Source organism: Cataglyphis hispanica, chromosome 5 (assembly GCF_021464435.1).
Source record: "Cataglyphis hispanica isolate Lineage 1 chromosome 5, ULB_Chis1_1.0, whole genome shotgun sequence".
In the NCBI taxonomy this organism is placed as follows: domain Eukaryota; kingdom Metazoa; phylum Arthropoda; class Insecta; order Hymenoptera; family Formicidae; genus Cataglyphis; species Cataglyphis hispanica.
Genome location: NC_065958.1, coordinates 1,333,236 through 1,348,914, shown reverse-complemented (window position 1 = coordinate 1,348,914; position 15,679 = coordinate 1,333,236). Strand labels below are relative to the sequence as shown.

At 30.5% G+C, this 15,679-nt stretch overlaps 1 protein-coding gene across 4 annotated transcripts; it reads left to right on the top strand.

The window, feature by feature from the left end:
- Positions 1 to 738: 738 nt before the first annotated feature.
- Positions 739 to 15,432, top strand: LOC126849798 (uncharacterized). Of its 4 annotated transcripts, XM_050592042.1 has the most exons (5): positions 739 to 941; positions 6,377 to 6,467; positions 9,066 to 9,316; positions 13,333 to 13,574; positions 13,905 to 15,432. In XM_050592042.1, exons 3-5 carry the CDS (start codon positions 9,068 to 9,070, stop codon positions 13,906 to 13,908), a joined length of 495 nt encoding a protein of 164 aa, XP_050447999.1. In that variant the 5' UTR covers positions 739 to 941; positions 6,377 to 6,467; positions 9,066 to 9,067; the 3' UTR covers positions 13,909 to 15,432. The 4 variants fall into 4 exon arrangements, with proteins under 4 accessions (XP_050447999.1, XP_050447998.1, XP_050447997.1 ...); XM_050592041.1 differs by lacking the exon at positions 6,377 to 6,467; XM_050592040.1 differs by lacking the exons at positions 739 to 941; positions 6,377 to 6,467 and adding an exon at positions 6,837 to 6,934.
- Positions 15,433 to 15,679: the final 247 nt, after the last annotated feature.

Genomic DNA, 15,679 nt, shown 5'->3' with positions numbered 1-15,679 from the left:
GCATTGTATTTAATAAGCCTTTTATATTCGGAAAACACAGCATAATGCGCTTAACGGAAAATCAATAAGGAAACTCATTTTGATTAAATAATTCTTCATTGAATTCAACGGATGAAGCCATAAAATATTTTCCTTATGAAATAATTTAACTGTATAAAATATATATACCGGTGTGTATGATAATTGATGACGTTTTAATATAAAAATCCATTTAATTTGAAGTTTCTCATATTGAGGGGGATAAGAGAAAATTTGTAAATTGTATTCAATAATTTTCCTTCAAATTCCAATAGATATAGTGATAAAATCGTTAATTTTATTTTGCATTATCTCGTACTGCTATTTTCAACTTTTTATTTAATATAACATATAAAATAATAATATTATTATTATTAATATTAATATTATTATATTTATAAAATTATTATATTTATAAAAATTTATTACATATCTAATGTAATTAAATTCATATTGCTTCCTTTATTATGCACGTGCATTTGAAAAAGGTAAAGCAATTTTAAATATTAAATATTAAGCAATATAGAGTTATGAAGATGCCTTAAAAAAGGATGAACACTGCTAATGTGGAACAACTTATTTTATATGAGAGGAAAAATATTGCTGGATACCGTTGACATCGATGATACGTACACCTATCGTATACCTGCGCCTGCGCCTGCGCTTACCTCCCATAGTAAACAGGCAACGTGGGTTAGACAGATCACAGACCGCGAGAACGGTCGCTGCGTCAGTTTGCGTCGAGCCCTCTTTGTGGGAGTTGCGTTCTCTTGGTGCGTCAACAGGGCGGCTACAAGGCCCCTTCGATGCACAGAAGAGCAACGATATCCGATCTACAATAATCAAAGACTCAGTGAATTTGATAAGTGCGTGTCAACAAATTTCGACATTGAACAGCTTGATATTACTACAGATTAAATCAGGTAAAAGAAAATATTTCCTCGATTTTAACGACGATAAACGCTGGAATGTGGCTGTTATTTCCCTATGTCAATACACACATTATTTATATTTAGTCAATTCTGTTGGAAAACGTATATTTATTTTGGTGATAATTATAAAAATAAATAATTATAATATGTAATCTTATATCTTCTACTAGAAGATATAATGTATGAGTAATTTATTAAAAATTTAATAACACGATCTTAAGAAAATTATGCAAAAGAGAGAACAAAAAAAAAGCGAAAATGTTATTGTAATAAAAAGTATCGTTGAAAAAAATAGGCGAAATCACAGACAAATAGTCTTCCACTCTTAGTAATATCATTCCTTTATTTATTTATTTTTTTTTTTTCTTAAATTATGCTTTCTTTACACTCGCGCTTTAAAAATTATCTTATCACAAGAACTTGTCAAAACAAAATATAATAGATTGTACATAAGTTTTATAATCTTTGTACATTAAATGAATATTAATGATAAAATTAAAATATATCATAGTTTTTGGAAGATTATATCGTGGAATTTTTTAAATGTATATTTTACAAAGTTATCATTTATTTTAATTAATTAATACTAAAAATTAAGTTATTTATTTATACTAGATATAAATTAATATTATTACACTAAATATTTTATGATAAAAATTTAGATGTGTTTATTGTTTTTTAATTGCGTGAAATGTATAGTGTATAATATACCAATATTGAGACCGACTTATAAATGAGTTCTTCAACTTACTAATTGAGCAATCACGCGGAGACGTTTTTCAATACATATCTGATATCCTCAATTCATTATAAAACATTGTTGGACAGACATTATTACAATATGAACGCATAACAAATGTATCTTTAAATGCAAAGAATATGGATTCGTTCATGAAGAAGATGTTTGCAATCTTCTTATCATATCGTTTATGCTTTACAAGTGTAATAGCTTGTGAATTGTAAACATTTGTATCTTTTAAGCGCACAAATGTATCTGCGCATTACAGATGTATCTGTTTTCTCTCAATTGGAAAGATTAAATACTAAATTTATCTTTGAATAGCATTACTAATACATTGCAATACTTTAATATTATTTTTATCTATAAATTTCTTTTGTAACTGCAGTCATTTGGATAATATGCTCGTTTAATGTTCTCGATAATTCTATTCACGTAAACTAAAGTATAATCTTCGTGCGCGTGATTCGATAAAGATCCATGTTCCATGGAATAGAAGTTCAAACAAGATTTCTATTTTAACTAAATAGATTCTTAGAAGTGAATATCTTCAAAAGTCGTCTTCTTCATTATTTTTATCTTTTTTATTTCCGCGGTTTATTTTACGATCTCGTTTGAAATACGAATAATTTAGCAAGAAAATAATTGAAAAGATTTGCAATTATGACCTGAGTATTTATGTTGAGTCTATGAAGGCGCGATAACTTACGTTATATCAGTGACGCAGACTATTATGAATGTCTTGCCTTCTTCGAATTTTTGCAGTCGCGATCAGCTTTTGCGTAATGTTAAACACGTAGGGACGTGATAGAAAACTCCAGATGATAATTTCAGCATCATTAAAAAATGTGTTTGTAGTGATTTTATTAAAATATGCCTTGAATAAAATATTTGTTTTTCAACTGTTATTTGTGTTAAAAACAGATGTGTCTGTAGAACTCATAATTATTTATTAAATCTAATTTGAATTATTTTAATAGATTTGCTATAAAGATCACAAGAATTAAATATGCATAAAATATGCGAAAAATAATAGAAAAAGATGTAGAAAATATTCATTTTAATTTTGGCAAAAATCGCCAACATAACTGTTTTTATACGAACAATATTAAAGGAAGAAAAATGGAAGAAATAGAAACGACGTAAATCTCGTCTCGATCGATCATACCGGAAATTATGCAAATATAGGCGACGACAGCAGTAAAAATAAAGTTATTTTTACAGATATTTTAGCTGCTCTTTATGCTCTTATGCTTCGTAAGCGTAAAGTCGATTTACCATTTACTTATCTACTGCTACCGTATTTGAAGTGTGCAAAGTGCGAAACCGGGTTAAGGTCAAACCATGTAAGCGACAGGTAATCATGTAACAATCGCATTGCCATGCTGTAGGCGAGCCGTTGATGCAAGAGTCGCGCCGCTGTTGATCTTGGTCGGCTTATGGGGGACCGACATGCGAAACGTGACATACGCATATATAAATATAGAAGAGATCCGGGCATCACGCACGCGGTCTGGAAAACCGTTCGATAAAATGTAAAGTGCACAAAAGCATAGGCGAATCGATTGACCACCAGGAAGTACGTTACCTACCGGCTATGTGACTACATTAATTTCTTACATATGGCGAAAAAAATGAAAAATATATTAATGAACGTTTTCTTTTTATTTAGTTATATAAATATATTTATTTTTAAATACTTTACGTTGGCAAAACAACAATAGTTATTGTCGCATTAATTTAAATTGATCAACATTAATAATACAAATATTATTTAATATTAATTTTATATTTTAATTTTAATTTAATATTAAAAATATTATTTTTTAATATTATTTAATATTACAAACGTTATTTTATGATCGTAATATAATTTTAATAATATATAATACTACTTCTTTTAAATTACTCATTTCTTTAATATATGTATATATCATAGTTCTTTAATTTGTGTTTGTTTTATTGTATTTATTTTGGATTTAATCATATTTTGATTATCAAATAACCGATTTTTGTTTATTACTAGAAAAAAAGAAGCTTTTTTTGTTATCAGTGATATACTTCCATATGCTATGATTGCACGCTATAAATAATTAGATATGCGCACGTTATCATGCGTTTTTAATATGCGTCTTTTGTCATATCTATTAACCCTAAATGTCACATTGTATGCCTTGTGATGTGAACAAACGTGAGATGTAATCTTATGACAAAGTTCTTTTTTCATCTATGTGATAAGTTTAAAAATAGAAATATTTACGCAAGGATAAGAAACAAGCAGCAGAGAAAGAAAGAGCTGTTTATGTTTAACCTTTTTGTATATATCTTTTTTATATATATTATAAAGTACATATTTTTTTTAAGATATATTTAAATCTATAATTTAAATTAAATTTTAGAATCATATACAGCATTTTGAACATCTTTTTTTTAGTGCACATATCTTTTCAGATTTGTTTAATACACTTAATTAAATGCTATCATCTCTCTCTCTCTCTTTCTCTCTCTTTCTACTGAGTTTTAAATGCATATATTTTTTAGATTTGACGTAAAATCAAATATTACTCGTGCAAATATAAGATGTGTATATAAAAATCAAATCTGAAAAAGATAAAAGGTTTTCTGCAAGACATACAAGAATAAGGCAAACAATGTTATTAAATCTTTTTTTAATAAAAATGATACTTGATCATCATATTTGAGATAATAATTGAACGCGAAGCACTAAGCTAATGCAACCAGCCATTTTCTGATAATCGCAATATTATTTTCTATCCTCTTTTTTGGTTATCATTATTTACGACTACCAAGAAAAGCACTAAGCAAATAAAGTGTCAAAATCGCTCATTGTCAGAGAACTTTGACCGCATCAACGTTTAATTCTTGGATTGAATATGTAATATCTTACAAAACCAAGAGCAATAAAAAAATCTATCTTGATTAATATTGTTATTCAAACAGTGTTTTCGTGTGACAATATATTTATTACGATAATGAATTTAGATTTTTTTCACATTAATGGGAATCACACTACATGGGAAATGTAGTTGATAAAAATTAATAGAACTTGTACTTAAATTCGATGTAACAATCAAAATTTTTTTTTTAAATATAACTCAGATTAAAATTTAAAAAAAAAGTAACAGTTTTATGGTCAATTCAGTTTTATAAGACAATTTGAACAAGTAATATAAATATGAATAAAATTAAGCAAAATTTATTAAGCCGCATATTTATGACAACAATTTTTATATCTATAAGCTACATGTTTGATGATTCTGATTGAAAAATAAATATTATAAATATTAAAAATAATATTTATTAACCGTTCTTCCTGCTTCAAAGTCACTAACCGGTTTATTCCAAAAATAGCAAGGCAATCATCGTATATATAAGTGAGACAGAGATATCATATGTGTATAGCAAAAAACCTGTCTGATCGTTGCATATCGATTTCTGCTACTACATACACACACACACACACACACACACACACACACACACACACATACACACACACACACACACACACACACACACACACACTCCTACTTAACGCGTACTGTTACGACATATGTAAACGCAGATCTATATCTTAAATAAAAAAGATGATTAAGATTTATGTGTTAGAAATATTACAATTGATATAACTTACTTATAATTGATACTAGAATATTAAATATTAAAATATTAAAATATTTTATGACAGAGAGTACGCGAGACAAAAAAATTTGAAAGATATAATTTAATAAAATTAGATACCCAACATAAAAACTAAAAAACATTTAAAAAATATCTAAAGAATGATATGACATCTTTAAGTCGCCTTTTTCGACATCTTTTAAGGATATATGCTGTCTGAGCATTGATAGAAGACAAACATCCAGTTGCTAATATTTTAATAACGAATTATTATTTTTAAATGTAATTTTCATAGCTTCCGAAAAAAAGTTATGATGAGTTATGATATTATAATTTGTTGTGTGATAACATAATATTGCAACCAACATAATAGACTGCAAAGAATTTTCAAACTACGAATAAGTATACCTTAATGAAATTTTCTAAACAATTTTTAGAATAAATTTTTAATAAACTTAATTTTTTAAGCTTTTTACATTAAACATCATAGCAATTACATATAAATCTCAAATAAAAATATGGAAGGATATTTTATTATTTATATGTGTAGTAATTTCTTAAAGTGCTTTTATCTTTTTAAGTTTTTCTCTTATTACATAGATACATTTATTATATAATGCAACAATATTCTTAGTTTTATTATTTAGCGTGCATCATTAAAACATATCCCAATAGCCTTGGAATACTTTGCATATTCTCACTATGACTGCACATATATTATGCGGTTAAAAATCGATATACTTGCAAGAAGCAAAAAATCGCCGATAGCATTCATGATATGTGTCCAATATTTTTTTGCGTTAGCAATAAACTACAAGGATAAAAGTTACTTATACGGTCCTTTCATTTACAAGATTCTTTAATTAATACATATAATTTTCTTTAAGATTTTTCACTAAAATTTAATTGTATTTCTTCTTCTTTTTGTTATAATTCAAACGTTTTTATTCGAAATTTTTGATGAAGTTTCTTGATATTCTGAATGAATTTGAGATATTTCTTAGCATACTGCAACATTACCTATGCTAGTGCAATCTGTTCTTAGCAAAAACAAGATATGGCGTATCTACATCAGGACAAGCTGTGTTTAAGCAATATCCTGCACTTCATTGAGCGTAGTCTAGCCATTTGAGAAGGTTCGTAGTACAAGTCACGTCCTTGGTTGTCGTTTCGAGTATATATGTAAATTGGAATTAATTTCGCGACCGCGTCATTGCGACGGTTTGTGCACGCGTACGGAGTCTGGCTGATGCTTGTATCTTCGTTACACGCATAATGCATTTTACCACATCACCGCGATGAGACAATTTTACGGCGTCTCCTCACGTGTTTAAAAACGAGCTCGCTGCTGATCAGGATGATAACGTTTCGAAAATAAGATTTTATCTTTACGATTTCAATGACATGCTCGAAAATGGATCGTATAATCATACTTCTCGGCTCGGAATTGAACGATCTCTCTCTCTATTATATTCGTGTCGCTTTATATACGGTGATCTGTAGCGCGATATGTTAGTCGCCAAGAAAATTCGCTAGTCGAAAGGCAACGGCTGTGTTATTGGCATATTATTTCTCATAACCGACACCATGGACGAGTCCATCGGTAAACCAATTATAGTATGTTATATATTAATTAAATTTGCGTAGTTTTTAAAATTAAAAGTTTTTGACGCATGATAAAAGAACGAACATTTTTAAACAGAGCAATATTTGAATCACGTTACTAAGTAAACATTCGATGACAGAGATAGCGTTGAATTAATTTGCATGTAATAAGGCAGCTTTAAAATTTCGTTATTGTATTATCCGCATTTATTAAGTACAATTTTAACGGCATTAATATTAACGTTATTGACATATTAATGTAGATGTAATGTAAATGCATTAAAGTAAAGCCCGCAATAATTATATAAATTCGATATACGGTAATGCGGTAATGAAGTTATTTTTTAAAGCACGTCGTTTCAGAAATAGACTTTCAAATTTTATTTTTGCAATATATAAATATAAATATTGCTTCTAATAATTAAATCATTTTTGCTGCTAAAATAACATATAAATATGACAAATATCGATCGTTTCGTACTAATACCGACACAGCTTATCTACGCGTTATAATCGTTTGCATGTAGCCTACTTTGTAGATAATCGAAGAATATTTATAGTCTCTCAGCCCAATGAATTATGTAAGAATGATAAGTACAGCTGATGAATTGAGCTTCCTGAATAACTTATTAATTCGGCGATGAAAATTCGAATAGAATCATATCTCGATGATTCTCATGTATGCAGTTGGATGCATTTTCGTGACATTATGCGAGTGTTGATAACGTAACAGCAATTTTCAACACTAAAATAATTTTACTACAATTCTGGATTTGCTGACGTGAGACTAGTATCCTCGTTTTTAAGTAAAATTCTCATATATTTTAATTTATATTTATATTCTCAAAAAGAGTTTAACTTTTTATTATACCAAGTAAAGTAAGTTTATTAAATTTTTAAGATGTAATGTTCGTGTGCATGCGTGTATGTGTTTATTGTCTTCTATTTAACAGTTTTAATTGCCAATGCCTTTATGTATATATTACTCGTCGGAATAGTAATAAAATAGTAAATCTCCACAAGACAAAAATGTATCGAAACATGCCCGCATGCTAATTTTAGAAAGACATTATCGCTCACCTAATTCTCGACGTTATACTTGTCACCCTTTTTGATATCCACAAAGACGAATGACTAACGGAGTTTTATAAAGAATAGCCTACTTTGGAAAGTGGCGTGTTTTTTATCAAGATGCTGGCGGCAAACATTTTCTGCTTTCGTCAATATTGTGAACGCAAACGCTGCTTAATAAAATTGCAATTTGCGTCAATAAAACTCAACGTGACACGGTTGACCCATCTTTCAAACGAGAAACTCGTGTATGTCTTTCGTGTAGAAATCATTTGCCGTTATTCCGCGAAATACATTAATCGCCGTTGAACTATCAATCATATAAATCTTCAACAAATCTCTCTCTCTCTCTCTCTCTTTCATTTCTAACGGACATTTCTGCAGGCTTCAGAGATATATTGATTTGAATAGATTCGACAGCTTGATACTCTCGACTAGAAATGATAACTAATCTTAAACTTTATGTAAATCGTCGAATGAAGAGTATTAGAAGAGATCTATTTATACATTAAATATCGTAAAATCGGATTGAATAAGTCAATCAACCATTTCTACTTTGCTCTATCATTAGAGCTCAAAATCTTATGATAAGAATTGGTACTTGTCGGATAATTATATTTTAATAGCAGTGTGACAATTCTATTTTTTACTTGCAATTTTTTGGTTATAATTCTATATACCATAACATTTGGAACGCATTTTAGATTAAATATTATATATGCGCTATTAAATTTATAGGCCACCACATTAGTACACATTTGACAGCTGTACTAACATCATTCAATATTAAATGAAACCATCCAATTTATATTCATAAATGTCACTACCTTCGAATTAAGTGATGGATGACGGCATTTCTTCGTCTATTGTAGACTAGTTTTTAACAACGCCTAATCAATCGGGATTTTTTTGATATTGCACCAACATTTTTTTTTTTGTCTCTGATATTAAAACATGTTTTGCTCTCTTAATGATATTTATTCTTTTTTTTGCGAGAAACTCCTACGAAATGTTATACGTAAAGGAATCTTTTCTATAACAATTTCCATGATTTTCAGCTATGTCTTTGGAGGAATCTCGGAGATCGCAGCGCCCGTACCGATACGGTATGGTTCTCCTTTGCGTCGGAGCTCTCATAAACTGGTTGGGTTTAGCGGAGAACTATGTCGAACCAGTGCGTTACGTCGGTGTCGCCTGCATAGTTGCCGGGGCTCTCCTCATTTGCGCCGCGATGTGTTGTTGGCTGCACGCACCGCCAACTAGGACGAGCACGCACACACAACACACGAATCATCCGATCACGGCACAGGTAACTTTTCTATTTATCTATCTATGGAGAGATAGCGAATTTATTCGTCCGTGCGAACGAAATTCGCGCTTGACTTGAATCGAAGGAAAATTATATCAGTAAAGAACTGTAGTTATATGACTATATATAAATACACATATATATTCATAAACTCACTGCAGACCGTTGTGTTCCTCTCTTTTGCCGGCTTTCAGATTATTAATCTTTCTTTCTACAAGTCTACCTTCATTAGTCATCCTTACTAAAGTTTCACGTGCTTAAATGATTATTATTAGTTTTTTATATTCTTTGATTGATAAAACAATTCTGATAAGGGATAGAAAAAAAATGCTCTCGCATTATTTTACAATTTACTGCTTTAGTTCTTTAACTTATAAAAATTACAGGATGTAATAGCAAATTTCATTTCAGATATTTAAATTCCTTTTCAAATTAAATCGCATTCTCGAATCACGTCAAATAAAATCTAAACATTTTTTGCATTAATTATATTAGTTTATTATTATTTAATTATATTAGTAATAATATATAATTAATCATATTAATATATATTAGTATTTTTGTTTTTATTATTATAATATATTTTATTTATAAAAAAGAAAATTAAAATAGATGTAAAAATAAAAATTTATCTCCAGAAAGCTCTTGGAAAAAATTTAAAAGATGCATAACTTTTATATAAATATTTATTTTTACTCTTCTACTAATAAGATATTTATCTCTCACTTATTTTAACTTATCAACACATTCCGTATACTTATATTTTATTATTTTTTCGCCAAATTTAAAAAAAATTGCTAATCGGAGAAGTGACAACAAATATTGATTTTATAAAACCTCTTTAGCGATTCGAAAAGATGCAGGTCGTCGGCGCGGTTGAAGGCCCCCGGGGATCGGTCTAAAACGTTTTTAGATCGATCCGGGTCAACTCCCTATTATAGACTACAAAAGAACGCGTATTATCTATAGATATATCCCTAGCCTAGCAGTATAAGCCGCTATTACTAGCGACTGTGGATAGAATAAGGAGAAGCTTAATAATACACCCCGTCCGCAATGTGTGTACGTATATAGCTTATACTTTTTCTCTTCAAATAATACCCGCGATACGAGAAGGAAGATAAAGAGAGTATATTTTCGTATGTATCAGATAATATATCGTGGCACGTTCATAAATCGTCAACGTATGATAAACACACCCTGCGTTCATCGTACGTTTTTTTCGCTGGCAAAATGCGCCTAATGTTTGCGGATATCATAAAAATTTCAAGGAGGCAGAAATCTCATCGCGAGACTGTCACGTCATCTATAAAATGGTGCGAAGTCATGATTACATCATACTACTATAATTTCCTCCTTTCGGTTTCGAGTGACAGAAATGTTACGAATGCCTCCACAGATTACTTTTCCTTTCCTCGAAGCGAAAACATATTTTTCTCTTTGTAAGTTAGCATTATTGTCAGAATAATAAATATACTGTGTCTGAAGTTTGGATGATTCATACCATTGCGCAATCAACCTATAATATCTCACTATACAATCGGCATTACTGTCATTAAAAATAATTTCAACACAAGCATGGAAATTTTCTACTATCAGTTTATTGGTGCATAAATTGTATATATATTCGTTAATATTTAACGTCAACAATATTGACAATGATTAATGAACACATAATGGGTCTAAGGAAAATATTATTGTAAATATTTTCAACCTTCCTGTCTACTCTATGTATGCAATGCCTCGGTTTCTCTTTTTCCACTTGCTTACCTTTCTAGTCCGTACGCTAGTTTAAATTCATAAAGTATTTTTCTTCGTAAAAATTACTGGCAAATGGTCTCCACGTAAAATAAACGACCTATTCATTTTCAAATGTCTATCTGTCCGTTCTTTATGCTTTGTTGCATGACGTAAAACATTCTCAAATTAATAGATGTTGTTTTAATAAGATTCTTTGATTAAAATTTGAAGTCGACTTTTCCTTAGAAAAAAATCAAAGAAGGAATTATTTTGATTGCCACTTTTGATTTTTTTTACATTATATTGTAATAGAAAATCTTAAGTGAAAATTCCATAGAGTGAATTCCACATGAAGAACTCTGCATATTTTAGTCATACAAAAAAAAAAAGATCTAGTCGATGTGTGAAAAAGACCGTGGCAGTCGCTGTTATAATTACTGTTGTAAGGATATTTATCCGGAAGTATGTACTGAGTTATTTTTATCATCAATTATCCTTGGATATATCTGCTCTACTCTTTTAAAAAAAACAGTTTTTATGTCAGCAGCATAAAATAATTTGGGGCAAGATAACAATTGTTCGAATCCAGAAAAATACTTGTTGACTTCATACAATTAAGTATAGTTAATTAAATTCCATACATGTTTATTTCTCGTTTATAAAGAAACATACAATACATTTTGCTATGTATGTATGTTAAAGACATCGTTATTATGTCTTATTATTATGTTCACTACACCGTGTTATCATGCAATGCAAACTCCTTTTTACAAAAGCAGCATTTCTCAAATCAACGAACGCAATTTATTTTCACACATCCAATTCAGTCAATTAATTAATTTATTTTTTCGTTGAAGTATGATAACCTTTAAAATAATGATTTATCACGTGGCCGTTACTGGAGAAGGAAGTTGATGTATATGATATTTGAAATTTTTCGAACAATAAAGATTTGAAAGATTATCTTTGATAGATATGATGATATAATTTCAGTGTATTTTTAAATCTTTTTAATGGTCACGTCTATCTAAGAAATTTTTTATATGAATTCAACAGTTGTCAATTCAAGATTTATTATTGTTTAATATCATTACTTGCAGATTAGTTAATTATTATCTGACAAATGTTGTGTTAAATATGACATATGATGCAATGATCTCAATTACATTTGACATTACATTATTTTCGCGATCCAATTATTATGACGTAAACGATATACAAAACGATATTTGGCATCAACGAAGAACGTTACTTTCGTGTTATTTGATATATTTGATTACAGTACAAGAGTGTGATTGGTGTCGATTCTCCGAATCTTTGAGGTCACGCTCGCGTTTACTAGTCAGCGATAATTAAGGAGAGCACGCTTTATCAGGAAAAAGACTTTCGTGCAGCCTCTCAGACCGGAGTCACAGTCGTTCACCTCGCGTTCCCACTTAGGCTCATTATGCAATTTTCCAGCGAAGCTTTCTTTATCGCCGCAAATAGCCATGTTTATTTTTGTCGACCGCGCGCGTTCGTGCGTCACCCTATATGTATCTCGCGCGCGCCCTTTCGCGACTTACATTCAAGCCAGCCACAATGTTTTCGGAGAATAGTGAGAGAGAGAGAGAGAGAGAGAGCTGGAAATACGTAAGTAGATATCTATAGACGACCTACGACGAATATAGCGCGATGTGCACTTCCGGGTGAATATCCTTATAACGTGGCACGTAGAATATCGCGGGAACTGTGCGGGGGCCGGTACGTCGATCCGGATACTTTAAATAGACTTTCCGGCGACCATATATTTCTACAATGATTAACTGTGCGGTTCTTTTTTTGTAAACACATGTTTTGAATCGTGACGGATTTAAATTGAAGTTATATATAAGGCTCTATTCCCAAGATTGTTAACTTACGTAATTGCGTGAGAAGTCTCGAAGTTAAATACTCTTTTCCTGAATCTTCACAAGTTTTAAAAATACAATGGCAAACTTGCAGAAACATTTTAGTTATGAAACTCTATAAAATTTCCAAGGTTAAGTTGTAAAATATAAGACATATAACAAAAAAGCTTAATTGAGGGACGCAATCTTTAAAGAGAAGTCAGCAATCTCTCAAAAATTTTTGAAATCAATTAATGAAACATAATCTCTTAAATTAAATAGCAAGCAAAGTTAAATAATGTCAAAAAATTCTTGAAGTTGACTAAATACTCTCACAAAAATCTACGAAGATAAACACATACTATTAATATTTCAAAATCAATTCAATCGATCATTTCTGTCTTAAAGATCGATGATCCGATCCACGTGATTTCCATCGAGGAACCTTCGGCCTTATCGAGACAAAAGCCGCCCGATTACGAGGCCGTGACGGATGCACCACCGAGCTATGACGATGCCATCAAGCTAAATCCTAGTCAATTAGTCAGGTTGAGCAATGGTAGCACGCCACCGTTATCCTCAGGACAAATTATTCCGACGACCATCAGTATCGTTTCTCCTACGCTAACACCACCGCCGCCGTACGCGAGGTAAGACTACTCATAAATTCCTGAATGCTACATCAACATCTTGGGACATGAATAATCAATGTCACCTTGTAGCAAAAAAAAAACAGCTGTCCGCTATCTATACGTAATACACATTTTTTTCTCTCTAAATCACATAAGATTAAATTGTCTTTATTTTGAGATATTGATGCATTAATTTTTATTTTATGGCTATTTTTAGAGATTATAATTCGGTTTTATTAATTATGTTAATAATATAATATTATTTATCAAATACTCTTATGGCATGTTTTTTCTTCTGTAATTTATTTAAAAAGTCAGACTTTTCGAATCAATCTTTCTCTGTTCCAGGTGAGATTGTAACGCTATAGGAATAGAGACCAATAAATATGAGGTTTACGACGTGAGAACCGACGTCAGTTGCGAAGGACGATTAAGCGTTGCAAACAATATGATCGTATGATAATTTCGTTGTTTGCTTTTGTCGTTGCGAAATGCGTGATACGTAACTGTAAAGAATATACGTAGCTGTGCAAAATACAATCTTGCCAGAGGAGAAGGGGAATTCGAGCTATCCAAAAATCGTTCGACATTTCCACAAACAAGAATCGAATGAGGATCTCTTTTTTGACATCTCACAGATGTCGACTGCTTAGATAATTAACTATTGGACAACTGTGGAACGTTGCTGGTACCAACGTCATTCAGGACGATTAATTCTTCCTTTACAACTACGTTATAGCTCTTCTATTATGATTTAGAAAGAAACTGGGAATCATTAAACGAACCTCATTGATCATGACGATATTTAAGTTTACTCGATGTGGCCTAAAAAATTGCGATCATCATCAAATCCGATCATTACTTTTCTCATTTGTTGATCTCTCAAAGAGTATTACGCGTGTGAGAAAACAGGTGACATGATACACGATATAACGTACTAGCACAAAAATGCACAATTGCAAAGAAAGAGATATGTATATACCTTACTTTTTTATTTTTGATATAATTCAATAACATTCTCGAGAATATTTTTCGACACATTATATCATAGCGTCCGCGTGGTTTCTATCAATGTGCTTGTTTGGCCGTCTTATAACAGCGATAATAAAGTGACAACTTTTAACACGAACGTTATGTTCAGCTCGTGATCTGCTGTTCATTTAATCTAATGATTCGAATCGTGACGTAACTGATGCCGTGCTAATCTACAGAAATAACGGACTCTTGAAATTAATTGACGAAACAATCAGGCAATTTCTAATATATACATATTTAATTTCTAATATATACATATCTAATTTATGATTATTATTGAAAAATAATATAATTATAAATATAAATGAAATTGAAAAAATGTCGCTAAAATATGTATAAACCACTTCGTTTATACCTACAGTGTTAAAGTTTGTTATGTTCGTTTTTATATTTGGGTCATTTTTAAAACAAACAACTTAATTATCAAATTTATGTTTGTAAAGGATGAATGGAAAAATTCCGATGAATTATTACATTCTCGAGAACGTCTGTTATAAATGCGACGAGTATTCAAAGACAATCGTGTCTTACGATGATCTAAAAAGGAATCATAATAATAGAGCATTTAGCGCGTTGCGAACTTAACTGCGTATAATTTACTGAAGAATGTTCTTCTGCCATATCGTCTCAGTATCTGTTTCTTTAAATACGCACACGCGCGCACAGTACACTCATGCGAAAGCCATTCGCACGTCCATTTTTATTGTGATATATTACTATTATATATATATACGTACTGATAATATGAAGCAACACAGTCGAATATAATGGCGATGCTTGTATTACAAAATAAGACTTTTTTTATAACAAAAATTCAAATAGAGAATATGAGATTTTTCTATATGAATCTTTTCTATTTCACACATCCTCCTTTCATGCTTATCCTTTCATGATTATTTTCTGCTGAACCTCAAATCGTGCAGGGAAAATCACTCTCGTTATTTATTATTTTATTTACTTTAATAATGTAAATTTAAAGTATGTAACATATTTATAAAGTCTATTGATAAAGTCCATTGCACTTTTATTAAATTAACTTTCATGTACATATCATGTAATATTTTGTCTATTCTCAAGTGAGTATTAGG

What these genes read in the sequence shown, in the direction of transcription:
- LOC126849798 (XM_050592040.1), top strand. An exon ending in ATCATCCGATCACGGCACAG is followed by an intron (nt 9,317 to 13,332) that starts GTAACTTTTCTA and finishes TCTGTCTTAAAG; the next exon opens with ATCGATGATCCGATCCACGT.